Here is a 27,520-nt window from a genome sequence, read left to right as displayed (position 1 = left end):
CAGGAAGCGCGGCTGCTCCTTCTTTCAGTTCGGCCGCTCGATGGTCGCGCGGCCGCTCGGCTCCGCCTCCTTACCGGTGATTGGGCGCCAGCGCACACAGGCGACCAATCACCGGCGAGGAGGCGGAGCCGAACGGCCCCGTGAAAATCAAGCTGCAGAACTGAAAGAAGGAGCAGCCGCTCCTCTCCCCCACTGACACTAACGATGGGGCACTATTCCTCCTCCACACTGACACCAACGATGGGGCACTATTCCTCCCCCACTGACACCAACGATGGGGCACTATTCCTCCCCCACTGACACCAACGATGGGGCACTATTCCTCCCCCACTGACACCAACGATGGGGCACTATTCCTCCCCCACTGACACCAACGATGGGGCACTATTCCTCCCCCACTGACAACAACGATGGGGCACTATTCCTCCCCCACTGACACCAATGATGGGGCACTTTTCTCCCCACTGATACCAATGATGGGGCACTATTCTCCCCACTGACACCAATGATGGGGCACTATTCCTCCCCCACTGACACCAACCATGGGGCACTATTCCTCCTCCCCACTGACACCAACGATGGGGCACTATTCCTCCTCCCCACTGACACCAACGATGGGGCACTATTCCTCCCACTGACTAATGATGGGGCACTATTCCTCCCACTGACACCAATGATGGGGCATGATTCCTCCCACTGATACAAATGATGAGGCACTATTCCTCCCACTGACACTAATGATGGGGCACTATTTCATCCACTGACACCAATGATGGGGCACTATTCCTCCCACTGACACTAATGATGGGACACTATTCCTCCCACTGACACCAATGATGGGGCACCATTAGTGTCAGTGGGAGGAGTAGTGCCTCATCATTGGTATCAGTGGGAGGAATCATGCCCCATCATTGGTGTCAGTGGGAGGAATAGCACCCCATCATTGGAATACCATACTGAAATACCATACCATATTGAAATCAAATCTGATGTTTTTTCATTTTTATTTGGTGTGCGTTGGAAGAGGGGTAGTCTTATACGGCGAGTATAGCTCAAACCCTATATTTTAACAGGAAAAGGGGGGTCGTCTTATACGCCCAGTCGTCTTATACGCCGGCAAATACGGTAACTTGAACACCCTGTCATAAACTAAACAACTCTGCCATGTCACCAGATTACTCATTTCTTCCCCACCACTAATTGAGGGAAAGATGAATGCAGCAATGTACAGAGACATCCTTGATTTAAACCTGTTCCAGAGTGCTCTGGACCTTAGACTGGGACGACGGTTCATCTTTCAACAGGACATCAACCCTAAGCACACATCCCACATAACAAAGGGGCTACGGACCAACTCTGGAGTGGCCCAGCCGGAGCCCAGCCTTCAACCTGATTGAACATCTCTGGAGAGATCTGAAAATGGCTGTGCACTGACGCTCCCCATACAACATGAAGGAGCTTGAGGGGTACTGTGAAGAAGAATGGGAGAAATTGCCAAAAATAGGTGTGCCAAGCTTTTATTTTATTGAAAGATTTTTTAACAACACAATAAAGTACGTTGCAAAGGGTTGACAGTAGGCTTTCGCATTAGGTGTACATAACATAAGTCCCCACCAATTGGCTGGGGGTGTTATAGATGTAAGTCGCTATGATGTGAACCGTATTTGGGTAGACATAAGTTACATAGAGAATAAGGGACGGGGAAGGGGGGGGGGGGGGAGAAGGGGAAGGCACCAGTCAAGTGCTGAGGTCTTAGTGCGATATGACTATATATTAATAATTTTATGGCGCAATTGGGGTTTTGTAACCATCGAGACCACTGGGTTTTGAATCTATGATAAGAGGAGTGTGCCAAGCTTTTAGCATCATACTCAAATGAGGCTGTAATTGGTGCTAAAGGTGCTTCAACAAAGTATTTAGCAAAGGCTGTGAATGCTTATGTACATGTGGTTTTTTTCATTTTTTATTTTTAATAATTTGCAAAGATTTCAAAATGAACTTCTTTCATGTTTTCATTATGGGGTATTGTTTGTAGAATGCTGAGGAAAAAAATTAATGTAATCCATTTTGGAATATGGCTGTAACATAACATAATGTGGCAAAAGTTAAGGGCTGTGAATAGTTTATGGATGCACTGTACATTGTGGTTCAGTCTGGATCTGTCTGAAAAACTGACAGACTGAACCACAGACTCATATGAAAGGGCCTAAGAGTGTTGCCCAATGTCACAAACTGGAGTTTTAGTGACAAGTAAAACTTATAAAAATAAAATTGCACACAGTCATCTGTGATAGAGAAAAAGCCAGAAACATGCACCCTAAAACACACAAAAGAGGATGATTAAAAGTGATCAACTCTCTTTGCTCTTCAGAGCCTAATCACACTTTGACACACACATTTTTGGTGCTTTAACAAGCAGCTACACACCAAAATACACCCTTTCACCCCTTTTTCTCAACATACCACAACACAAACCATGTGTTTTTTAAATGTATGCATCGTAGTGTATTAAAGACCAGGTGTTTTTAGTGCATGGCTACACATTGAGGGCCCATTAGAAATGAATGAGCAAACATTGCAAAGCATATACACAATGTCCTGCGCAAAGTGTGTGAGCATACTAATGCTCACACACAAGTGTGAGTACCAAAAATAACAAATGTCATGTTTGTGGAATTTATTGATTTGTGCTTTGAAAATTTAAAAAAAATTAATTTCTCTTATGTGACTGCTGCACCTTCATGTAGTATATGAAGAGAGGGCCCCCTCCTTCCACTTTATCCTATACACAGCAACACCTCAAAGCTGTGGGATTTACAAAATTATTACATAGAGGGATTTAAAACAAACAATAGGCTCCTCAGTTACGTCTACATTGAACATTATAAGTACATCTCCATTGCAAAGTAGGGATGTGGCAAAATTTGAAGAAAGTTTTGCCAAAAGTGTGTTTTTTCCCCTTTGGCAAAACTTTGCCAAATTTTCACTACTCACCTCTAATCACAGATTAAGGATCTGTATACACGCGGTTTTGTTTGTGGCAATGGCAATGCAAAAGCAGTTTCAACTAGCTTAGGAGGAGGTTTAAATGCAGGTCAGAAACACTGGTTTACAAGATCACAATGAACTCAGAAGGGTCTCAAACTGACAATAAATGCAAACTGAGTGCAAAGCAAGGTACTTTTACCCATCTATAGAAAAAAACCTATGGGGTTGATTTACTAAAGGCAAATAGACTGTGCTGTTTGCAAGTGTATTTGCTCCAGAGATTAGTAAATGAGGGGTAGCGCTGCTGGCCTCCATCATCCAATCATGTGCAAGCAAAAATGCTGTTTTTTTTTATTACTATTATAAAAATTCTTGCATGTGATTGGGTATTCTTTGTAAAGTGAATCTTTACCTAATTTACTAAGCTCTGGAGCAACTGCATGTGCATAGTGCACAGTCTATTTGCCTTTAGTAAATCAACCCCTATATGTTCCTTTGTGAGTTGATATAATTCTATAAGACCCAGGTTGGAAGATTCCCCAGGCCTCCTATAAGTTGAATCAGTATTTTATGATATGCAGAGATTTTAATATAGGGATCGATGCATCTATATACACTACCTTTAGCAACATAGGAATGAAAGGGAAGCTCAGGCATGCAAAGCCCTGACATTCTGCTGCAAATCCTTACAAGGTATACATACCATTGGTTAAAGCACTTAGAACACACCCTGAACATTGTTTGTCTCTGACCTGGAAGCATGATCAAGGTGAAGGCAGTAAAGAAAAAAAAAAAGAATGAAATGGAAATGCAGAAATAAAATATGAAAATAAGAATACAGACTATAACTCAATACAAATTAAGATTAATCATACCTATAAATCTCAAATCACAATATAAAGGGGCATAAAATAAAACAATTTTGATATACTTTCCAGAAGATCAGACACACGCTGATCATATTTGGTATCAAATTTATAGCATTCAAGATAAACTGCAGAAGGGTGAGAACTATGTCAGGTTTTTATTGCTCTTGGGGCTCTGTAAACAGGATTTGCCTCTTATTGCCTGTGAGGTTCAAATACTTCCCCCATGGTTTAGAAAGCAGAAATGTCAACTGCCCACATGAACCATATATATATGCCCCTATTATATTGTGGGTAAGCAAACTGACAAAGCAAAACATAAAGAGTACAAAGGGAAAAGAGGAAAACAAAGTGAAGATGAAAGAAATGTAACAGATTTTATTGAAAGATTAGAAGAGATACAAGAGCAAACGGAATTACATGATGTCCAATAAGGCCAGCAGGTAAACACACAGCAGAATGTAAATAAATTACAGAAAAGCTAAAAAGTGCTTGCAGTAGAAACATTTAAAGTGCTTTTTTTTGTTTTTACAACAGAAGCCATGAAATAATTTTACTAAAGCTTCTAGGCTTTTCTGTTTTTCTAAATCTTCAAAAACATGGCAAAAAAAATATGAAGTACTATGAAGACCATTTATAAATATAGCTTAAAACATAAGTGAAGTAAAAGGTTATGTATTCACGTTGACTGCGCTTTGAAATGAAAGGCTCTTCATTTATCTAAAGAAATGCTTCAATCAATGACTAAAAAGCCATATATTTCTAATCATATTTTATATCACGCAATAGTGAGATGGTCATCAAGGTACAAAATTCAAAGTGCTTTTCAATAAGTGCACGTTTCAATGATTCTGCCAAGTTACTCAAAAAGGACTGACGTAAGGGGCAAAGTAGTCAACATTAATACAGCGTTGAACACCTAAATGAGCAAAGGGCAACATAAAGGTCTACTAAATAACCCATCTGGCATTATTATTATGCATTTCAGAGGTTGCATAATTTGCAAATTGATTAATTTAAAGTAGACCTGCACAAATTTCAATGGTTTGGCTCTCTGCAGCCGGCCCACCTTCCGCTGCACATTATATATATATTTATTTATTTTTTTTTTTGTTTATTGTTTTTTTTTTCCTAATTTAGTTTTGGGACACGCCCCAATCTCTATCATTTGCCTAGGTGAATTATGTCAGTGCCCCTGGAGCCTCCTAAAACATGTGACATGTATATCCCAGAAGGTACCAGGAGCTTGGCATGTCACCCCATTCACCAGCGGAAGGAGGGGGGCAGGACTAACAATACATCACCAGTAGGCTGTGCCAGAACCAAGAAGAGCTGGTGCAGCCTCCCAATGACATCACAGTTAACATGGCAGAGAGGATCCCAGCGGTGGCTGCAAAGAAGAGGATCTCATCCGGACAACGGTGGATCCTCTGTGCGCGTGACTATTTGAAGTATGGACAGCTCAGCATCATGTAAGCGAAGGAGCAAGAAAAAAAAACTATATGGGGAGGGGGGGTGGAGGGTGAAACACTTCTTTAATTAAAATACTCTTAACAGAAAATTTCAGCAAATTCTGTTTTTAAAAATGTTGTGTGTGCACATTTCCACAATGATTTACTTATAGGGTACACATTTGCTCATCATTTTGCCTTACGGTGGTATTAAAAGTCAGCCAAAAAATAAAAATGTAACAAAAGTACCCTTATATTCTAATGTTGTATTACTTACTAATAAAGATACATACAATATTAATATTGTTATGAACAACAGTATTTATGATAACTAATAAAACATCTGTTCCCTACAGGGCAATGTATACACTGCATCCTATTAAGCAGTGCTCCTCAACCATTGACTTTTAAGCTGCAGTTTGGGGGGAAGCAAAAAATGTGTAGTTGAGCTTCATTTTAAGTTGCAATAGGTAGTGGATAGGGAAGGGGGGGGGGGGGTTACATGCATCGTGCCCTTCGCAAAGCTTACTCAAGATGTAGTAATTGGCAAGCCCACCGAACATTCCACACTCAAGTAAATGGGTTGCGGCAGGTTTGGTATAAAAAAGGGAGTTAACACAGGATCGCATTGCTGCTTTGCCACCTGTCAGTAGATCCAAATGCAGATCAGGCTTCAGCAGAAAGGGAGATTTAGAGGCATGTGCTGCCTTTGAAGTCTGGCTGTCTGAAGTCCTGCTGTATTAAACACATTCTACGTAATGTAAAATGGAGCTCAACACCCTTTACTTAGATTTTCCCCTTAGTGGACAGGTAATCTTTCCAGAGACACAAACAGGCATTTTTTTCAGGACAGTGGAGAAGAGTTAAAACCACTGTCAGGTTTTATTACTATGTCCCTGTTATGGGAGAGGCTTCCCCTTACTTAATTCCTGGTGACTGACTGTCAAAGTGTCACAGAAAGTGTTCCCAACAAATACAAACCAGACAGGGGTTCTAATCTGTCACCACTCTGTTTCTTCTCCTATGCTTGTTTGTTCAGTAAGGCAGAACAAAGTGTATTAAGGATGTGTTAAATATAGTAACCCAAAGCAAACATTTCATTTAAAAAAATAATAGTCAGTAGTTATGGCTAGAAGATTACACATCCATAATTATTTTTTCTTTATAACTGAAAATTTATGTATTGCTCACAAGCTGAGAAAGGTTGTAAACTCTGCTATATAGCATAAACTCTAAAAGACCTCAAACCAACATCGAGGATGGCTATCTCTAAAATAGAAAGAGTGTGAGTTATGTAAAGGGCCTGCTTTTTGGTGATGTATCAAAGACCACAGAGAGTCACTAAGGAAAACATAAAAGGGCCGAGGCCCCTTGTCACCTTCTAGGGGCTTCACGATCTGCAGTTTCTCTGGTAGGTAAGAGCGGCTGCTGAAGGACATTCCTGAGATTCCAGTGAACTCTGACAACCTGGAAGAGTGGGTGCCCAGGGACATGATGCTTTCTGTAGGTGTTAAAGACCCACTGCGGAGCTCTTCCTTCTCAGCAAGACTACGCAGCTTCCGCTCCTGATCATCTTCAAAGAACTTGCGCTCTAGGATGTAGTTCTCTCGCCGAAGGGACAACCGCCGCAAAGCTGTCTCCAGATCGTTAGAGCCCGGAGTACCCGGCGTTCCTGGCTTCTTGTTCTTATCATCACTAAAGACAAGAAATCAAAAGTATATAATGAACAAAGTGGGGAAAAATAGGGATTATTTCTTTTTTGACATAACACTTAAAAATATAATATTGCACAGCATATCTACAAAACTATATCCATGTAAAATAACTTCAGTAGAAGGAGCTTACTCTCCAAATTTATTCTATTGTTTTAGGTTAAGGGAAGTGGAGGAGAGAGATTATAATTATATACTTATATTCAGCAATCCTACTTTTTAGAGTGGGTACTTTATAAAGAATATATGGTTTTTCATTTTTAATATATTTTTGTTCGTTATATTCAGCAATAAAATAAGATTTTAGCAGGTTTTTTTAAATATCTTTGAGTAAAAAGGAAAATTGCACTTAAATATTGCATATTTACCATGGGTAGTCAAAGTAGGATTGTGTACAATTACCTTTACTTTACATACTTGCCTATTTAGCAAAACCCAGCATTATCCTGGGCTTTGTTAATGGACACAGTATGTAATCTAAGGAGATGGCATTTTGCAGATCTGTCTAATCTCTCTTGATACTTACCTAAGGAGACTCTGAGTAAGCAAAGCTATTTAAGCAAAGTATTTCAATTAAGCCTATACAATTATTTCAAAATAATTTATATATAATGCATAGCCCCATTTATAAGCAACTGTCTGAATAAAATTTGTCTAGACTCCAACACAACCCCCAGTCAAATAGAAACCTAAACTGAAAAATCACATTTGGAGAATGAAATGTGAACCAGACTGATAGCCAATACAGATATTGCTTACATGAAACACCATATAGTGATTTTTGCCGATACAAGCTCAATTTACAAAGTTAAAAAATCAGGTTAAGGGCATGTGTTTATTTTGTTCACATCAAATCTGCTTCTTTCCCTAAACACACCTAGCAAAAGCAGCTTGAAAGCAGGCTAGGAGGAGATAACCTGCAGGTCAATTACACCTGTTAATAATTCTGCATGAACCCAGAATCTTCTTAAAGGAGAAGTTCACCTTTCTACAAAAAATAAATAATAAATGCAAATTTTCTTGTAGGTAAAAAAAATGGGGGGGGGGTGGTATTTGGGCAATGGCACCCTAAAAATGGGTGCAGCATGTAACGTGTTCCCAAAGGTGAACTTATCCTTTGCACTGTCAAACACAAGCTGCATTTATCCATCAACACAAGCCCACAAAATCCTTGTTTTAAGAAAAGCAGCAACCATTTTCAGCTGAGATCAGTGAAATTTAATAAATTACGACCAGCATGTTGGATTTTTAGTTTGCGATTATTGTCAATGATGTACCCCCCCCGCTGACAACACAATAGCTCCATGGGCTGGGGGATTCCCCCATCAACACAAGGAATTGAACGATTTTCTGTCCTGTAACCACAGGTCACCGAACCATCAATGGCCTGCCTTAAAGAAAAATAAATGTAAGAGCTCTGCTAATCACTGCATTCATTGTGTGTATTACACTCAACTAACCTGTTGTCAGTTGACTCTGTTTCCAGGATAATGCTATTAGTTTTGTTATCAATAACTATGTTGGAGATATCCCCTCCATAGAGGCTGGAGCGTGGTGTGCTGACACAGCTTGACATTAGAGAGTTCATAGCAGATGACTGGTTAGAGCCTGGGATGTTCATTGGAGAAGGAGCCAGAGATCTCTGCTTTACTACCTGGTTCACGTTCTTCACGGTATCAAACACACGCTTCTGATGATTGCCACTAAGAGAGAGAAGGATGGGTCTCATGTCAATCATTCTTAATATTCATCAGTAATGCACCATAATTTGCACTCTAGAACCTGATTAGGTTTATTCAGAGAGACAAAGAGAAATATGTAAACGGAAGTTATCCAAAATAAAGAGAATTCGTTTTTCAATTCTTGGACATCAGTAATATGAAACATGATTGGCTGCTATGTATTGCTGAACTTTGCACAACAACATTGTTCTATATAATGCCTTATTTAATGACATATGGAGATTATATGACTTACATTTTTCAACTAATGTAAAAGCTTAAAGTAATAGAATTATGGCTTAAAAAGTAAAGATACTTTTAACAAAGTATAATTAATATTTGCCCCCTGACAAATGGGCACCATTTACAGAATACCTTGCATTTGTCCTTAGTGAATGTAGGTCATTCTCTAAATGGACAAGGTGAAGAGACAGGGTACTGACATCATGATCTTCAACTCATCCAATCTTAGAGTGCCTTGTTTTCATTTGCACTACAGTACAATATTTTGTCCCCATAAAGTTGGTCTGACAAAGGATAATTCCATAAACCAGTTTTTAATTAGGAAATATTGCCTAATTAGGAAATGGACTTTGTATGGGTATGGGAGAAAAGAATTACCGTATTTGCCGGCGTATAAGACGACTTTTTGACCCTTGAAAATCTACTCAAAAGTCGGGGGTCGTCTTATACGCCGGTATACGGCATACTGACACTTTTTAGGGGGGCGGCGCAGTGCCGCCGCCGCCCCCCCCCCCTTCCAACAGAAGGGACACTAAGTACAGGGGTGGGCAGGGGCTGGTGTTTCCTACCTGGCTCCGGTCCCACGACGATCCGGTCCAGGAAGCGCGGCTGCTCCTTCGGTTCGGCCACTGGATGTTCGCGCGGCTGCTCGGCTCCGCCTCCTCACCGGTGATTGGCCGCCAGAACTGTAGCTCAGGAAAGGCACACAGGCGGCCAATCACCAGCGAGGGGGCGGAGCCGAGCGGCCCCGTGAAAATCGAGTGCAGGAGCAGCAGGTAAGTGTGCCGTGTAGAGGTGCTGCTGCAACCACATATGCTGGCTGCAGCAGCACCATACTAGAACAGGGTCAGCAAGTGTCATTTGTGTCAGTGGGAGGAATAGTGCCCCATCACTGATACCAATGATGGAGCACTATTCCTCTCACTGACACCAATGATGGAGCACTATTCCTCTCACTGACACCAATGATGGGGCACTATTCCTCCCAATGACACCAACGATGGGGCACTATTCCTCCCAATGACACCAACGATGGGGCACTATTCCTCCCCCCCACTGACACCAACGATGGGGCACTATTCCCCCCCCACTGACACCAACGATGGGGCACTATTCCCCCCCCACTGACACCAACGATGGGGCACTATTCCCCCCCCACTGACACCAATGATGGGACACCATTCCTCCCACTGACACCAATGTTGGGACACTATTCCTCCCACTGACACCAATGATGGGGCACTATTTCTCCCACTGACACCAATGTTGGGACACTATTCCTCCCACAGACACCAATGATGGGGCACTATTCCCCCCACTGATACTAATGATGGGGCACTATTCCTGCCACTGATACCAATGATGGGGCACTATTCCTCCCACTGACACCAATGATGGGGCACTATTCCTCCCACTGATACCAATGATGGGGCACTATTCCTCCCACTGATACCAATGATGGGGCACTATTCCTCCCACTGATACCAATGATGGGGAACTATTCCTCCCACTGACACCAATGGTGGGGCACCTATTCCCCCCACTGACACCAATGGTGGGGCACTATTCCTGCCACTAATACCAATGATGGGGCACTATTCCTCCCACTGACACCGATGATGGGGCACTATTCCTCCCACTGATACCGATGATGGGGCACTATTCATCCCACTGACACCGATGATGGGGCACTATTCCTCCCACTGACACCGATGATGGGGCACTATTCCTCCCACTGACACCAATGATGGGGCACTATTGCTCCCCTGGTGTGCATTGGAAGAGGGGTAGTCTTATACCGGGAGTATAGCCCAAACACTACATTTTAGCAGGAAAAGTAGGGGGTCGTCTTATACGCCCAGTCGTCTTATACACCGGCAAATACGGTAATCAATTCCTGCTTTATCAAATAAGCATGGCTTCTGAGTAACACTGATGGTTATTTGATTTATCAGCATTGTAAAATGTGTCCTACTTCATTTCAAGGGAGTCCGGCTCATCTATCTGAAGTTCTTTCCTCATGGATCCCTCTATCTCAGCTGCCAAGGAGTCCTGCAATATAACAAGAATGAGTCATTAGAAGGGTAGTAGATCAATCTGAACACCACATTATGCATAATACCTGCTACTGACTGTATAATGACAACCATAGAGATGAAAGGGCAAACACTGATAGCGAACACTACTAAATTATAGTCATGAGGCTTATAGTCAACACTTCCAAATAATATGATCAATGAAACCACAAAAAATGAGGTAATGCTCAATAAAATGCTGATGAGACCCCATGTGATTTCAAATGTGTGTTTTCATATTGTGCATTACATCAAAACTGGTGGCTATTGAGTGAGATAGCAATAATTCACCATAGTCTGGTGTTGAGTAAGAAAAAGAACAATAATGTCAGTCATTAAGTTAGGTCATGCCAATTCTATATAAAATATTCCAATAAATTGCAGAGAAAAAGACAATTTACACTGCACTGTTTTCTAATTTAGTATTCCAGTAATAAAGTATCTAAAATTACATTTACTGTAGAATCTAGTTTTAAGAACTGTTAAATGCCTTTACATTAACTAAAAGTTAAATTAAAGGTAGGCGCTGATAAAGGATAATAAAAACCTTTTTTTCCTTTAGTAATAAAATCACTAGAGGAAATGGGGTAGTATTGAGGAAGTAAGTTTACACAATACCAAATAAATGTGTTAGGGTCAAAACAGAAGTACAACATACATTTTAAAAAGAAAAGTATAGTTTATTTTCAGACAGAGTATATTATTACTTATTTCTTTCCCCCATGAAGCCCTTAAGATCCTAGGCATTGTTGAAGTTAAGAATAAGTCCTGTAATTTATCTGTCGAATATCAGAGCCTCTACTGGGGATACAGGGTTGAATTTAATGTCCAACACAGATACCTGCAGGCAGCACAAGATGCTTACACTTCAGTACTGTTGTTACCTTAGAAATGTTTTAGACCATATCAGATTAATTGCGACACATTGTACTTAGATGCTAAATAATTAGAGTAAGTACTTCATACATGAAAATAATATGAACACCAGCACATCTAGTCTAGCGAGAAAAGTAAGGTATATCACAGCCAATACTGGGAGAACAAAGCTGCGATTTCTGAAAGGGAAACACCCCACTGTGGTCAACAGGCATTTAACAAGGCATTCAGAGACAACTGCAAGAGACCAGTTAAAACAGAGTCACATGATTTATTCCTATAGAGTGGGCACAGCTTAGAAATCAATAATAAAATCAGTAAAAATACTGCATTCATTAAAAAAAATTCTTACCATAGGAAATACACCTATGTTGTGATATCGTCGGGAAATTACATTTGGCATGGTTTTATTTCTAAGGTTCTTAAGCTCCTCCTGTGCCTCATGAAGCATTTCCATGCACTCAGCATACTTGTCCTCCAGCTCCCGCAGCTGTATACAAAAGAACAAGCATTAATTTGCCAAAAAAGCGGATATTAATTTGGGTACAATCAGTGTGTGAAAATATGGTTATGTGGTTAAACGAGGATTGTTCCATTGGAAATCAGTAGTGCAATGTCAGGCTCCTGAAGACACTGCCTCCAGCTAGCCCACCTGTAGCTCCATACAGGCAGACAAAAGCTGGATGTAGTGTCAATGAACTACAAGTGCACCAAGTGCTCTCACAGTTCATTGATTACTAAAATCCACAAGAAAATTCCTCACCTGCTGTCACGGGGAAAGGGCTGGAGCATGTTACACATTACACCCTAAACAAGGGTATACTGTATAATATGCTCCAAAAGGTGAACCAATACTTTAATTTCATCTTCAATGCCTTCTATCTGAATTTCAGCTAAATAATTGCTCTACGACGTATTAGCATTACCCTTGCAGTTTAGCCAGACATACAGAATAAAAATGTGTCAACAACAATATGCCCTACTGAACCACTTTCTTTTTTGTTTCCTGAAAAACATATACAGGTAGGCAGATATCCTGTGAGTTTGCACCTGCACAGTGAGGACTAAAACTAAACTAAGAAGGCTAAACTAAAAGACAATAAGCAGAATCCAGTGGAGCTTTCTTCCAACAATTGTGTTCTAAGAATTTCCCCAAATATACAGCATAAGTATTATACTACTCTGTCAAATCAGCACCTGATAACCAAAATTGGTCAGGCTATTATTACTAGGAAAACATTCTGAAAAAGCACAATTTATACCAACCAGTCAGAATAAAAATATATAATAGTAAGAGAGCTCATTTACAACAAGTGCACTTGGCTGTGTTGCTCAACGCAAGCTTAATGCACTGACCAACTGAAATCCACTGTTTTCAAATCGGTCCAATGTACCGAGTTGCTGTGTCGTGGGTGAGAATGGAGCATGCTGCAGTTAAACTACCACATCACAGCGCACTTTAAGGTGCATTATGGAAAGAAAAATAAAATATTTTAGCCACTGTTGTGAACAAAAACAAATTGCACATACATGAGGCATTTAAAAAAACGCACGTTAATGTGCATCAACTCAAGTGTGTTTAAAATGCATTAACAAGCACTTAACACAATGCAAGTAGTATGCATCCCATCTGACAGCTACTGCTGAAGCAATCATTGATATCGGACAATTGCTGGCCCTTCAATTGTCTGACCTTGCAAACGGTCTCCCACCGCCAAGTCAGGTAGTTAGCAGGTTTCCCTGATATTCTGGCATAAGCTTGGCCAAAAGAACACTGAAAAAAGGGAGAAATCTAAATCCTCCATACACAAGCCAGCAAGATTACAATAAATAAGTCTAAAATATTCATATTCCTGTGATGGATTCTCTTGAACATCATAATATCTTTACCTCTGCTGTAAGTTGCCGCTGAGCATCTTTAGCAGCTCCTAAGTGTTGCACCAGTTCCTCGTTTTCCACTGCATACTGAAAGTAAACAGATAAATATAATGCACTCACAAAAACACTGTAGGATTTTAAAAATCAACGCACAGAGTAAAAAATAATAGTAAAATAATATTCATCTTAAAGCATAAACTCCATAATCCTTTTACCACGGAAACAGTGCCAAAAAAGCGCAGTAGAGGCCCAAGCACCAGTCACCAGTATTGCACTTACTGCTTTTGCTTTTTTCTGAATATCAACGATCTGTGATAAAAGATGAGTGATCTCTTCCTGTTGTCGTGCTGCATCTTCCGTCTTCTTTGCCAATTCATCCGATATGTTTGCAATCTGGATATTTGCATCCCCTAAAATACAGCAATAATATTAAAAAGTAATCTACATTATTATTAAAGGAGAGCAGAGAAATAAAAAACAACAACAACAACAAAAACAACAACTGGAACCAGATAATCCAAGTATGTAGAAAAAAAAATTTGAAAGATTTTGCATGTTGTCAGCATTGAGTAACTTTAAGATGAATTACATTACTTACGTTACTTGAAGTCAATCAGCCCACTCTCTACCCCGGAGGACAAGAAGTCCTCTAATGCTGAAAAATTTAGTTACAAAGCAGTAATGTTGACTTCTTACTAGCCTGTTAAAGGTCACACGATGGCCAGTGGCAGGTTCACAACTACGCAGGTTACAGTTGGTGCTTTTTTTCTGGTTGTTGGTTTTAGTGGTGGTAGTTTTGGGGCGCAGTTTTTTTTCATGTGCGTTTATGTGTTTTGCACCTTTGGGATACGTGAATACTGCTAGGGGGAGGTGTCTGTTGTCATGCAGGAAACACACCAAAAACACATGGACATGCATTTGCAAGTGCTTTTTGGTGCAGTTCCATTGTAGTCTATTGAACCTAAAATGCAATCTGCTGTGGGTAAAAAAAAAAAAAGTATCTGGCTCTTTCCAAAAAAGGCACCGATGTGAACCAGAGCCATGGGAAATTATGTTAAATGGAGTGGTAGTGTTTCTAAAAATGAGCAATGCACTGAAAACCGCATAGGTATGAACCTAGGCTAATGATATCTTTGGAATGACACCCAGCCATTGGGTAGAAAAAAAAGAAACACAAATAGGGATTTAGGTACATCATATATGATGTGGAGTTTTTAGAAGGAGTGTTGTACTGATCTTTCATATGCTATTCTTGCTTGTTATGGTCAAGAGTTAAATGATTTTTGGAATATCACAGATTAACATATTGCATTTTCATTCCCTGTGCTCCAATAAGCATGTTTTCAAATCTATCCTTATCTGTTTTAAGGGACCTATTTAAGAAGATCAGTAACTCAGGAGGAAATTCAACACACATAACTGAATGATTTGGAGCAGTGAGACAGCCTGAATGCAAACGACTTCCGCTTTGTCCTCCATTTAGAAGACCTCTGCGAATGGGTGCACGCAATATTAAATGCTTACTGGTAAACCAAAGACAGTATCAGTGTAAAAACCAAAAGTTTCATGTCTAGAATGGATAAATCTACATATAAATTAAAAAAGAAAAAAAAAAAAAAAAAAAAACCTTTAAAAGAGTTTATGGAAGCTTTGTTTGACAGTTAAAGTATAAAATCCTGCTCATCTTCTGGTAATCCTATGCATCTTGTGGTAGAAGGTTATCCCAGTAAACCCTTAGGTGCTGATTTACTAAGGCTAGAATCACACCTATGCAGGTTGCGCTTGAGCCGTTTTTGCATTGCGTTTTTGCACTTCCGTTTATGATGTGGTTTCCTTTTTTTTATTTCTTGTTGCTAGGCAGATTTAAAACACATCAAAAACACAACACATGCTTTTCTGCAGCGTTTCCATTGAAGTCTAAAGAACCAAAAATGCAACTTTTTGCATTAAAAAAAGTCCCTGAACCTTTCCAAAAAACACACTGAGTGAAAACGCACAGGTGTGAACATGTCCCATGGGAAATCATGTTACATGGACAGTTCTGCATTTCTGTAAAATGCAAAATGCTGAAGAAAAGACTTAGTTGTGAACCTAGGGTAAGACTGGAAAGTGCAAAATCTGGTGCAGCTGTGCAAGGTAGCCAATCATCTTCTACCTTCAGCTTGCTCACTTAAGCTTTGCCAATAAAACCTGGAAGCTGATTGGTTTCTATGTAGAGCTGCACCAGATTTTGCACTCTCCAGCTTTAGTAAATAACCTCCATAGTAATTACCACATAACTGCAAAGATGGCAAGAGTGGGAGAATATTCTAAGGACCACCTAACTGCAAAGATGGCAAGAGTGGGAGAATATTCTAAGCACCACATAATTGCAAAGATGGCAAGAGTGGGAGAATATTCTAAGCACAGCAACCAGGCAGTAAGGCTGAAAAAAATGCATCCTCAACCCACCTTGTTACAGTACTTCCACTAAGTTGTAATTCTTGGTAGATGTACAAACCTTACTCAGTTTTGTTGTTTGAAGTCAACATACCTAGCACATTCAGTCTAACTATTAAGCATACACATTATTTGAAAGTGTAAGAGTGACCTACTTAGCTCTTTTACGCAGTCATTAACAAGTTGCTGCTCTTTCTCTTCATATGTGATGGTCTCTGTTTCCAGGTGACATGCCTGAAAATATGACAGTATATTAGAAAGCCGTGCAAATCAAAAACATAATAAAATAATGAGGCTGAAAAAAAATGGGGCAGCCTAAAAAACAAATTCTTTAGAGGATTACAGCAGTCTGGCATGTTTATAAGCTGCATGCTAAATGTATTTTTTTTTTTTTAGGCCAGCTTGGAAAGAAAACATTACAAATAGCCTTATATCATACACAATAACATCAATAACTGTAATTCATTTTCGTTCATTCATTTCATGTGCTTATATAGTCTGTCAATTTATGCAGCACTTTACATATCTATACTGTACATTCACATCAGTCCCTAACCCTCAAGAAGTGTACAGGTCCCTAACCTTCATTCATACATACACATACTAGGGCCAATTTAGACAGGAGCCAATTAATCTACCAGCATCTTTGGAGTGTGGGAAGAAACCGGAGAATCAGGAGGAACCCACGCAGGCACAGGGCGAACATGCAAACTCCAGGCAGGTGGTGCTGTGGTTGGGATTTGAACCAACGACCCTAGTACTGCCAGGCAGATGTGCTAACCATTTAGCCACTGTGCTGCCCAGGTACAGATTCTTACTGCCAAGTTTGAAATGTTACAAAATGTGGCCATAGAGGTTTAAATATATCCAAGTCATGGTATAGATAGTAGCAGTTAGCCACCTTTAGCTGGACTGGTTTGGAAATATTGAAGATGTTTTATCACTTAGATGTTTTCCCTTTTACAAAATAAAGTGGGATAAATACTACACATTTTACATCACTAGAGGTCACCAGCGCTCAACAGTCTGCATTACTGGCCATCTGCTTAGGCAGTGTTTTCTAAGCTGCAAATCAGAATGCGTGATGCTGTACCTCTGAGCGCAGGACAATGTTCTCATCTTCAAGATCTTTCAGTTTCTTTTGAAGAGAATCAAAGTGGAAATAATTTTGGACAGATGATGAAGATTCATTCCTCTTCAGACTGTTATGAAGACAAAATATCAGTTACAAGAAGGATAATTAGGACTACTAAACAGTGTAATCACTCGAGAGTTGTGAAATTAGAAGCTACACAGCCACTATAAAGAAAAAAAATTAAATTTTTGTAATAAATGCTTTATTTGGAGTTCACTAAGGGATAAAGGAAGTCTTTTACCTCCAGGTAATACTGTTCGCTACAAGAGGACTGGAGACTGGCAACCAAACCAGTATATTGGGTATATTAAACTCAGGTATCTATGGCCTGCTATATGCTACATACACATTATATGTGTTTGAAATCCACGCATCGTGTATACCTGGTTCCTCACCCCCATATGCATCTTTGAAAAAGCATCAAGGACCTGATCTTATTTCAAGTCGACAGGAGTCTTCTTGATCCTTATTGATGGTAATATATCCACATTTTATGTGTGTTTTGTTTTCGGGGTCACCTGATGCCCATGATCTATACATTTATTATCTTTTTCTATATATATCCTCAGAATCATTTGGTACTGTGGACCTTGTTCCATTTGGGGTGGCTATCCAGGAAGTCCCTACACGTGAGAAGCGGGTATGATAGTCTCACTATTGAGAAGGTAACAGCAGTACCCATTGACTATTGTGGAGGGAGGCCTAGTAAATTTTGGATGTGATTTGGGTTCCATATTTCTATACACATACTATGTATTTTTGTGTTCCAGCTTGTACATTCCAGGAGGTCCCTGACATATACTGGGAACACACCTATTGAATACATGGTTCACTCAAATATAAAGCGGGAAACCTATGGAAACCCAGGATAACTATTTCATCATTACACAACTCTGCCTTATATGGTGCTCTGTTGGCTAAGATGACCCTAAATTGAAGACGCTAAGTGTTTTTTAACATGATTTTATTTATTTTTTTCATATGTACACCGTGCTCATGTTTAACCTCCCTATGATCTATGTGATCAAATAAAGTATTGTTAAAATTCCTTTGAATTCATATTACTCCGCGTGGATTATTTAGAAACCTTCTTTTTCAGATAGGTGTGTCCTGTCACACTATCATATTGTTTAGTACTCCTCCTGCTATCGGCATGCCTGTTTTGTAGCAAAGCATTGGCAGGAGCATTAGCACAAACACGGGGTGGGACCAAAAATCCCATATTCTCTCTTATCCATTGTGGGCCACAGGAGGTCTTTAGAGTGGAACATGTAACATGTTCACATCGCTGCAGCTACTGCCTAATATCTCTCTCCCCACCCCTGTACTAGCTGTCAGTTTTTTAAAACAGAGCGGCTGTGCGGGGCTTCGCCCACACGGCTGTGTCATTCATTCAGAGTTCTGTGAGTGTTTGAACTACAAGTCCTGACAGCTTTTGAAGCTCTCGACTTGTAGTTCTTAATGATCTACCATGGCACTGTTGAGCCCTGTGGTAGTTCATGGAGTCTTCCTGTCACACTGTATCTGCTTGCGCATATGGGATGTACAGGCACACAGATACACTGATAGTTTGCAAGAGTCCTGCATGGCACAGATTAAATGCTTTCCAGGCTCCACAAAAAGAAAAAGGTACTCTTTTTTTTCTAAAAAGTGAACATATCCTTTAACATTTGATTCTGTGAGTGACACCTGTTAAGTAACGCATGGGATTTACATATATGTGTGTGTGTGTATATATATATTGTGACAGTGTGGCAATCTGTCACCCAGGATTCTCAACAAGGCAGGTTGAGGGGCTCCAGGCTAAGTGTTTGATACGGAGGAAAGTGGCTTTTCACTTTCCTCCTTTGTTTGTAAGGTCTGTTTTGGGATCTGGAGCCTGGAGATTTAAAAGAGATCTGGGAGGGATGAAATCTCCAATCCTGGGACCAGGTTTTGGGAATGGCCATTACACTGATTGCACAGGTGTGCACGGCTCTTTTGTAGGGTCAGGACCAGGGTTCTGGGCTCCACCCCGGCAGCTAGGAGTCAGCAGGGCTCCACCCCGGCAGACGGGAGGTCTCTGCCTTGGAGTCAGGTGGAAGCCAGACTAGCTGTGTGCTAGTGGCTATAATTTGGGAAGAGTCTGCAGGAGACAGACATTGAAATGTGTGTAAGCCAGGAGGCTGAATCGTTGTTTTGTTGGTGGATACCCCTGCGTGGGAAGCATTATGTTATGGGACATTTTCTGTAAATAAAATTGGGCAAAAAGGCCTTGAAAAATAAGCGAGTAGCTGTGTGCGTTTAAAAGCTCTACCACGTTGAAGCGAGTTCCCACATATGGTGGAGGATGCGGGCAGAATTGGAGATCCCAGCGATTGAAGTAAGTTCATCAGTCATATGAACTGTTTGGTGCGTAAGTCTGCACTATCTGTGTGTGCAGGTGAGGAGAACCTGTTAAAGAAAAGGACTTTGCCTTAAAGAGACAGTGTTCCATGGTGTTGCTGAACTGTGTAACATGTGTGCATGACTGCAAACATGGGGCGGTCAAAACAGAAAAAGGAGGCAATGTTTGCTGAAGCGAGAGATAGAGCCCTGTGGCTAGGGGGTTATATACCGCATGCCCCAGCCAAGCCGGGAAATTTAGATGTGGGTGAATCTGCTGTGGACTGGTGCAAGCGGCACCTGGCAGCATTGAACCAACCTCCAGAGGAAAGCAAGCCAACCTTCAGTGCAAGGAGAGAGCTGCAGGATGTCCGTACCTGGGAGAGGGGTGTTGTCACCCATGGCAACGCTGCTGCAGTTAAACCAGTAGCTGTTGTGAAAAATGTGAATGTGTCACGGCTTGAGAGTTGGTCCAGCAGAGAGAAGCCTATGCTATGTGCAAGGAGAGGGGCTGACCAGAGGCCAGGACCAAGAGTGAAGGCCCATAGCAACGCAGAGGAGGCCAGTCGGGCTGTCTGTGTACAGGGGGCTATGTCGTACAAGGATCATGACAAGTGGCATCAAGAGGAGCCAATACAGCGTGTTGGAAAGAGCCAGCAAAGTTCTGCTTGGAGAGTGCAATCTCCCATGGCGACCAGAGAAAAAGTAGTGCCTGGAAGGAGGAGCTGCATTGAAGATGTGGCTCAGTGTCCCAACAAAGATAGGAGTGGAAATGTACCATGCCTGGAATGTGGTCAGTGGGGGCATGGGATCTTTTACTGTCCCAGACTCTGGAATACTGCTGATACTGGGCAAATGTCTACAACATCAAGCCCAGATTCTTGTTTGAAAATGTTGGCGACCGCCTCTGGCAACAGGGAGGAAGTTCCCGTTGGGCCTGCAGGGGGTGCCAGAGAGTCCATGGAGCCTATGATGGTGTCTGTTACTTCACCTTGGGGCAAGGGAAAAGTTGCCAAGGAAAGTGCAGTTGAGGATGCGTTTATGAGATGACGCACTCAAATGAAGATGGTGACACCTACTACTGTGGTGGGTAAGACTGTGTGTGATAAAACCATGGCTGGGACTGTCATGTTGAGAAGGACTGGTTATGAGACTGTCCATTCTGATGTAGGAGTGACCCCAGTTAGTTGGGCCACTGAATGTGCTTTTGAGAGTGGCTTTTCCCTGTGCAGTGCCTTGTACAGTGGGGAGGTAGGGGTTAAAGTAAAACCTGTGCATGGTTCTCAAAAAGGAAGTGATGTCACTAATGTGTGCCAGTCACAGGTTGGTAGTAGGCTAGTACAGCCCACAAGAGCTACAAATGCTGATGATGTTGTTGTGAAATGTACTGCTGTTGGGAAAACCCTGAGCTCTTGCAGTGCAAAAGCTGTAACTAAAGATGGGTCATTTCCCATAGCAACTGGTGGTAAGACAGCACAGGTGTCCTTAGACATCTCCAGGGGTCTCCGTGTATTGGAGCCAGAGGTTGCCCTGGACAACTGCGATGTCACTCTGGTGGAGCAGAGTGGAACTGCACCTTGTCATAGGAGTGTGTTGGTGCAGTCTAACAATACGGAAAGTGTTCAGGTGAACAGCGGGTTAATGCAGCCTGGCAAAAATGCAAGTGTGTGGGTAATTCAGGAAGTATCACCAGAGCAAAGTGGTGGATGTGAAGTATTGCAACCTGCAGTGGGAAAACAGGTGTTACCCAAGTCTGATGTGATCCAGAGTGATTTGTGCAATGGATCTGCAACTAAGCCCGTCTATTCTTATGTGTCTCCTTGGGCGGATGGTTCGGTGCTGAGGAGCACTGGTGAATTGAGCACATATACAATGGATTGGGATAGTTGGGGTAAAAGGCTAATCTCGTTGATAGATGAGGTGTTTATGCAAAAAATTAAGGTGGACACTGTTTCTGCTGTGCCAGCAGGAGGATCTATAGGACAAGCCTATAGATAAGGGCGTGCATACAGCAGAGACTTTGTCTGTGACCCACAAAAGTGATGTTGGCATGGAGTGTCAAAATGATGTTGTCACTGGGAGTGATCAAGGGCAGCTTGTGGATGCTGAGTCTGAGACGTTGAGAGTGAGCCCAGCACATGGCAGCGCTATGGTGGAGCACCAGGCTGTGGTTATCTCCAGCTTGGAGGAGGTTCCTTTAAAAATTTTAACTTCTCAAGTCTCAGCAGGTGAGTCTCTCAGCGTTCCCAGTGTCCTAAATATGGTCAGGAAGGTCTTAAGTTTAAAGTCAAGTGGTTGGGTTGTAACCAAAGTATTAAAGGAGATGCTTGAACTTTGGAATGTACAACCAATGTATACTGGGGTGTCTCCTCCACAGTCAGATGGTCTGGTACTGCGGAGTACCACTAGGTGGAGCACCAAATGGCTGGCTGTACATATCAAACGGGAACAAGAAAGTGGTTTATTTCTGAATTTGTTGATGGTGTTAAAAGTTGTATCAGGGTATGCCGCTGGACTACCTGTCAATGTATTTGAGAGAAGTTTTGGAGAAATGAAAAATGAGTCAAAGGTTTCACCTCCTAACAGCCAGGTGGGAAGCATTTCTGCTGCTATGGTCCAGGATGGTGCTGGTCAGTTGTCAGTGAAGGGCGTGTTGACTGCACCAGTGGACAAACCACATGAGATGGAAGGGCCGAGCATGGACCAGAGAACAGCAGAGATCCTGACCAGGGCTCAAATGGATGTGCATAAAGAAATCAGGGTCATTGGGCCAAAAAGAGGTTTATGTAGCAGGTCTGATAAGACACCTGCAATACAGGGAGAAATGGTATGTGAAAATTGGCAAAATGGATCAAAAGAGAGCTCATCTATACAGGGTTTGGATATAGATCTAAGTGGTGTAGGAAAAGCTAAAATGGTTGGACAGCTGCCTGCAGAGTGCATGACACCAGGTGAAGTGGCATTTTGTGAGGTTCATGTGGGTGATGGCTGCCCTATGGTGTGTGTGCCCTTTGCAGACACTGTCCTAACAAATGCTGGAAAAGATATTGAGAGGTGTAATATTGACTGGAATATATCTGTTCATGGTAAACTGAATGCTGTGGTAATGAGTCATGCAGGTTTGATAGCTAAAGGTACAAGAAATAAGGGGGGTGGTCCCGGTACAAATACAGTAGAAATAGTTCCCCTACAGCCTTGGGACAGTAATACTGAAAGAGGTATTAGGAAACCTGAGCACCTGAAGCAAAGGGGCAGAAAGGTCGATAGAAAGGCCAGGGGGACCCAGTTAGGATTTCAAGAGAGAAAGTGTTTATGGAAATGCACCCGGAAAAAGAATAGGGAAAGTCTGAGTAGAGCCCATAGCAGAGTGACAATGGGGCTTGGGGAGAGACACCAAAGGAGTCATTGGGTAGAGTTCCCCTTTAGGAAAGGTAAGGTCAGACCAGACTGGACCCCTGTAAGTGAGAGCTGGCACAGAGGTGTCAGAAGATATACGTTGTGTGTTCTGCCCCCTACGGGATCAAAACAAAGGGGGGGGATATGTGACAGTGTGGCAATCTGTCACCCAGGATTCTCAACAAGGCAGGTTGAGGGGCTCCAGGCTAAGTGTTTGATTTGGAGGAAAGTGGCTTTTCACTTTCCTCCTTTGTTTGTAAGGTCTGTTTTGGGATCTGGAGCCTGGAGATTTAAAAGAGATCTGGGAGGGATGAAATCTCCAATCCTGGGACCAGGTTTTGGGAATGGCCATTACACTGATTGCACAGGTGTGCACGGCTCTTTTGTAGGGTCAGGACCAGGGTTCTGGGCTCCACCCCGGCAGCTAGGAGTCAGCAGGGCTCCACCCCGGCAGACGGGAGGTCTCTGCCTTGGAGTCAGGTGGAAGCCAGACTAGCGGTGTGCTAGTGGCTATAATTTGGGAAGAGTCTGCAGGAGACAGACATTGAACTGTGTGTAAGCCAGGAGGCTGAATCGTTGTTTTGTTGGTGGATACCCCTGCGTGGGAAGCATTATGTTATGGGACATTTTCTGTAAATAAAATTGGGCAAAAAGGCCTTGAAAAATAAGCGAGTAGCTGTGTGCGTTTAAAAGCTCTACCACGTTGAAGCGAGTTCCCACAATATATATATATATCTACACACACCTGTGAAAAAGTATTTGCCTCCTTCCTGATTTTTTTTTTTTTGCCTATTTGTCACACTTAAATGATTCACATCATCAAATATATTTTAATATTACACAAAGATAACCCGAACAAATACAAAATGCAGTTTTTAAATGACTATTTCATTTTATTAAAGGAAAAAAGTTGCCCAAACCTGCTTGGCCCTATGTGGAAAAATAATTGCCCCACAAACCCCCTGCTATATAACCTAAGTGTGCTTGAGCTTGAGGTCATGAACTGATGGCTGGGCAACCTCCTTCATGATCTTCTGGTAGAGTGCTGAATTCATGGTTCCATCAATTATAGCAAGTCGTCCGGGTCCTAAAGCTGCAAAGCAGCTCCACACCATCACACTACCACCACCATGTTTGACTGTTGGCATGATGTTCTTTTTGTGAAACGCTGTGTTAGTTTTACACCAAATTTAACGGGAAGCACACCTTCCATAAAGTGAATGTTTGGTCTCATCAGTCCACATAATATTTGACCAAAAGCCTTGGGGATAATCCAGCTGTTTTTGGCAAATGTGAATTGAGCCTTTGTGCTCTTTTTGGTCAGCAGTGACTTTTGGCTTGGCACTCTCCCATGGATGACATTTTTGCCCAGTCTCTCATTGTTGAATTATGAACACTGACCTTAAAAGAGGCAAGTGAAGCCGGCCATTCTATAAATGTTGTTCTGGATTCTTTTATGACCTCCTGGATGAGTCATCGTTGTGCTCTTGGAGTAATTTTGGTAGGCCGGCCACTTCTGAGAAGGCTAAGCCATTGTGGATAATGGCTCTCACCGTGGTTCGCTGGAGTTCCAAAGCATCATAAATTGCTTTATAACCCTTTCCAGACTGATACATGTCAATTACTTGGTTTCTCATCTGTTCTTGAATTTCTTTAGATCGCAGTGCGATGTGTTGCTTTTGTAGATCTTTTAGCTTGCTTCACTTTGTCAGACCGCTTCTATTTAAGTGATTTCTTAATTTAACAGGTCTGGCAGTAATCATGCCTGGGTGTGACAAGTAAAATTTAACTCAGCTTTCCACAAAATGAGGCTAATCACAGTTCATTTATGATTAAGCAAGGGGGAAGGGTAATTATTTCTTACATAGGGCTAGGCAGGTCTGGACAGCTTTTTTCCCTTAATAAATGGAATCATCATTTAACCACTTGCATACTGGGCACTTTTACCTCCTTCTTGCCCAGGCCAATTTTCAGCTTTCAGTGCGGTCAAACTCTGTCAATAGCTAAAGATCTCCAAACTTCGTGTGGCCTTCATATTAACACAACAGTGCGTAGAGAGCTTAATGGGAAATACGTCTTTGGGAAATAGACGTATCAGTGCTGCCAGCATTGCTGCAGAGGTTGAAAGGGTGGGGGGTCAGCCGGTCAGTGCTTAGACCACACGCCGCACACTACATCAAATTGGTCTGCATGGCTGTCATCCCAGAAGGAAGCCTCTTCTAAAGGTGATGCACAAGAAAGCCCGTAAACAGTTTGCTAAAAACAAGGAGACTAAGGACATGGATTACTGGAACCATGTAATGTGGTCTGATGAGACCAAGAAACTTATTTGGTTCAGATGGTGTCAAGTGTGTGTGGTGGCAACCAGGTGAGGAGTACAAAGACAAGTCTGTCTTGCCTACAGTCAAGCATGGTGGTGGGAGTGTCTGGGGCTGCATGAGTGCTGCCGGCACTGGGGAGCTACAGTTCATTGAGGGAACCATGAATGCCAACATGTACTGTGACAAACTGAAGCAGAACATGATCCCCTCCCTTCAGGGACTGGGCCGCAGGGCAGTATTCCAACATAACCCCAAACACACCTCCCGGACGACCACTGCCTTGCTAAAGAAACTGAGGGTAAAGGTGATGGACTAGCCAAGCACGTCTCCAGATCAAAACCCTATTGAGCATCTGTGGGGCATCCTCAAATGGAAGGCGAAGGAGTGCAAGGTCTCTAACATCTACCAGCTCCGTGATGTCGTCATGGAGGAGTGGAAGAGGACTCCAGTGGAAACCTGTGAAGCTCTGGAGAACTCCATGCCCAAGAGGGTTAAGGCAGTGCTGGAAAATAACTGTGGCCACACAAAATATTGACACTTTGGGCCCAATTTGGACATTTTCACTTAGGGGTGTACTCACTTTTGTTGCCAGCAGTTTAGACATTAATGGCTGTGTGTTGAGTTATTTTGAGGGGACAGCAAATTTACACTGTTATACAAGCTGTACACTCACTACTTTACATTGTAGCAAAGAGTCATTTCTTCAGTGTTGTCACATGAAAAGATATAATAAAATATTTACAAAAATGTGAGGGGTGTACTCACTTCTGTAAGATACTGTGTATATATCATATATATCTATACACACATATACACACACAAAGAATATATACATTTATATATTACATACTACCTCATATTGGTTGGGAGTCTGACAAATAAGTCAGCCACAAGAAAAGACTTTGTACCTTGCTAACGGGCACTTTTACCTCCTACGTGCCCAGACCAATTTTCAGCTTTCAGGGCTCTCACACTTTGAATGACAATTGCGCGGTCATGAAACATTGTAGCCATATTAAATTTTTATAATTTTGTTCACACAAATTGAGCTTTCTTTTGGTGGTATTTAATTGCCACTGTTTTATTTTTTGCACTATAAAAAAAAAAAAGCAAATCATTTGGAAAAAACAAAAGCCCCACCCCCCACTCCCTCCTCACGGGTTTTGATTGACAGCAGCAGGAGACAATGGCTGCGCTGTGAAGAGAGAGAGGGAGAGAGCAGCGCTGCTGCAGATGGGCAAAGCAGTGGATTGAGAAAGGACTCAGGAAAGTATAAAGGAGGGTGAGGGGGGTAACACAAATACTTATACATTTTATACGCTAATGCAAAGAATGCATTAAGGTAAAAAATGTCCTACCTTTACAACCACTTTAAAAGTATTGCAAGTTTAATAGGGCCACATACATCATTCTGCATCTGTGTTTATAAAGTGCCCTGTAAAATGTCAGTGCTTTCTAAAGTACATCCAAAAATATCCACATCAGCCCCCACATTCAAAGAAGCTTACAATTTAATATTCCTACCACAGTCAAACAGGCCAGTTGGTCAAAAGCCAGTTAAACTGTTCATATATGTATGGTTTGCAAGAAGGCACCAGATTCCAATGATGAGACCCATGAGAAACTACAAACTTCCAGAAGATAGGGATCCTTGTAGAAAATTAACCTCAGAAAGAATGCTTTCCACATGCCCAGATGTCAAAACTGCATGCACTCTTCATATCTTTCTACTAGAATGCAGAGCAACAAACTTTTATAGCTGGACTTTGGCCAAGACATATTACCAAGAAGCCCTGTTTACAGTGCCATAGCAGCTCTTTGCGTTTTGCGCAGTAAAACAAAAATGATCAAGAAACGTAATAGATACAGTGCCTTGAAAAAGTATTCATCCCTCCTGAAATTTTCACATTTTGTCATGTAACAACCAAAAATGTAAATGTATTTTATTGGGATTTTATGTGACAGACCAGTGGTCTTCAAGCTGTGGCTCTGGGGCCAGATGCTGCTCTTTGCTTGCTTTTATCCGGCCCCTGCAGCACTATTTCATCCACTGAT

General features: G+C 41.8%; 1 protein-coding gene across 12 annotated transcripts in view; it reads right to left on the bottom strand.

Annotated features, from left to right (window-relative positions):
* The window catches only part of TRAK1 (trafficking kinesin protein 1), a 163,288-nt gene that overhangs the window by 23,810 nt on the left and 111,958 nt on the right, over positions 1-27,520 (bottom strand). For all 12 annotated transcript variants that reach the window (XR_016312070.1, XM_089672510.1, XM_089672505.1 and 9 more), the window contains 8 exons: positions 17,343-17,451; positions 16,405-16,483; positions 14,090-14,220; positions 13,823-13,897; positions 12,285-12,422; positions 10,957-11,033; positions 8,478-8,720; positions 6,684-7,000 (listed from right to left, as the gene is read on the bottom strand). Coding sequence is in view for 11 of the 12 variants with exons in the window: in XM_089672510.1 (XP_089528636.1) it covers positions 6,684-7,000; positions 8,478-8,720; positions 10,957-11,033; positions 12,285-12,422; positions 13,823-13,897; positions 14,090-14,220; positions 16,405-16,483; positions 17,343-17,451 (1,169 nt within the window). In the remaining variant the exon portion in view is untranslated. The remainder of the gene's footprint in view (positions 1-6,683; positions 7,001-8,477; positions 8,721-10,956; positions 11,034-12,284; positions 12,423-13,822; positions 13,898-14,089; positions 14,221-16,404; positions 16,484-17,342; positions 17,452-27,520) is intronic.

Source organism: Staurois parvus, unplaced genomic scaffold (assembly GCF_062004578.1).
Source record: "Staurois parvus isolate SC_StPar_1 unplaced genomic scaffold, SC_StPar_1.0 ptg000130l, whole genome shotgun sequence".
NCBI classification, from domain to species: Eukaryota; Metazoa; Chordata; class Amphibia; order Anura; family Ranidae; genus Staurois; species Staurois parvus.
Note: the sequence above shows the minus strand (reverse complement) of the source record. Positions and strands in the feature narration are given on the sequence as shown.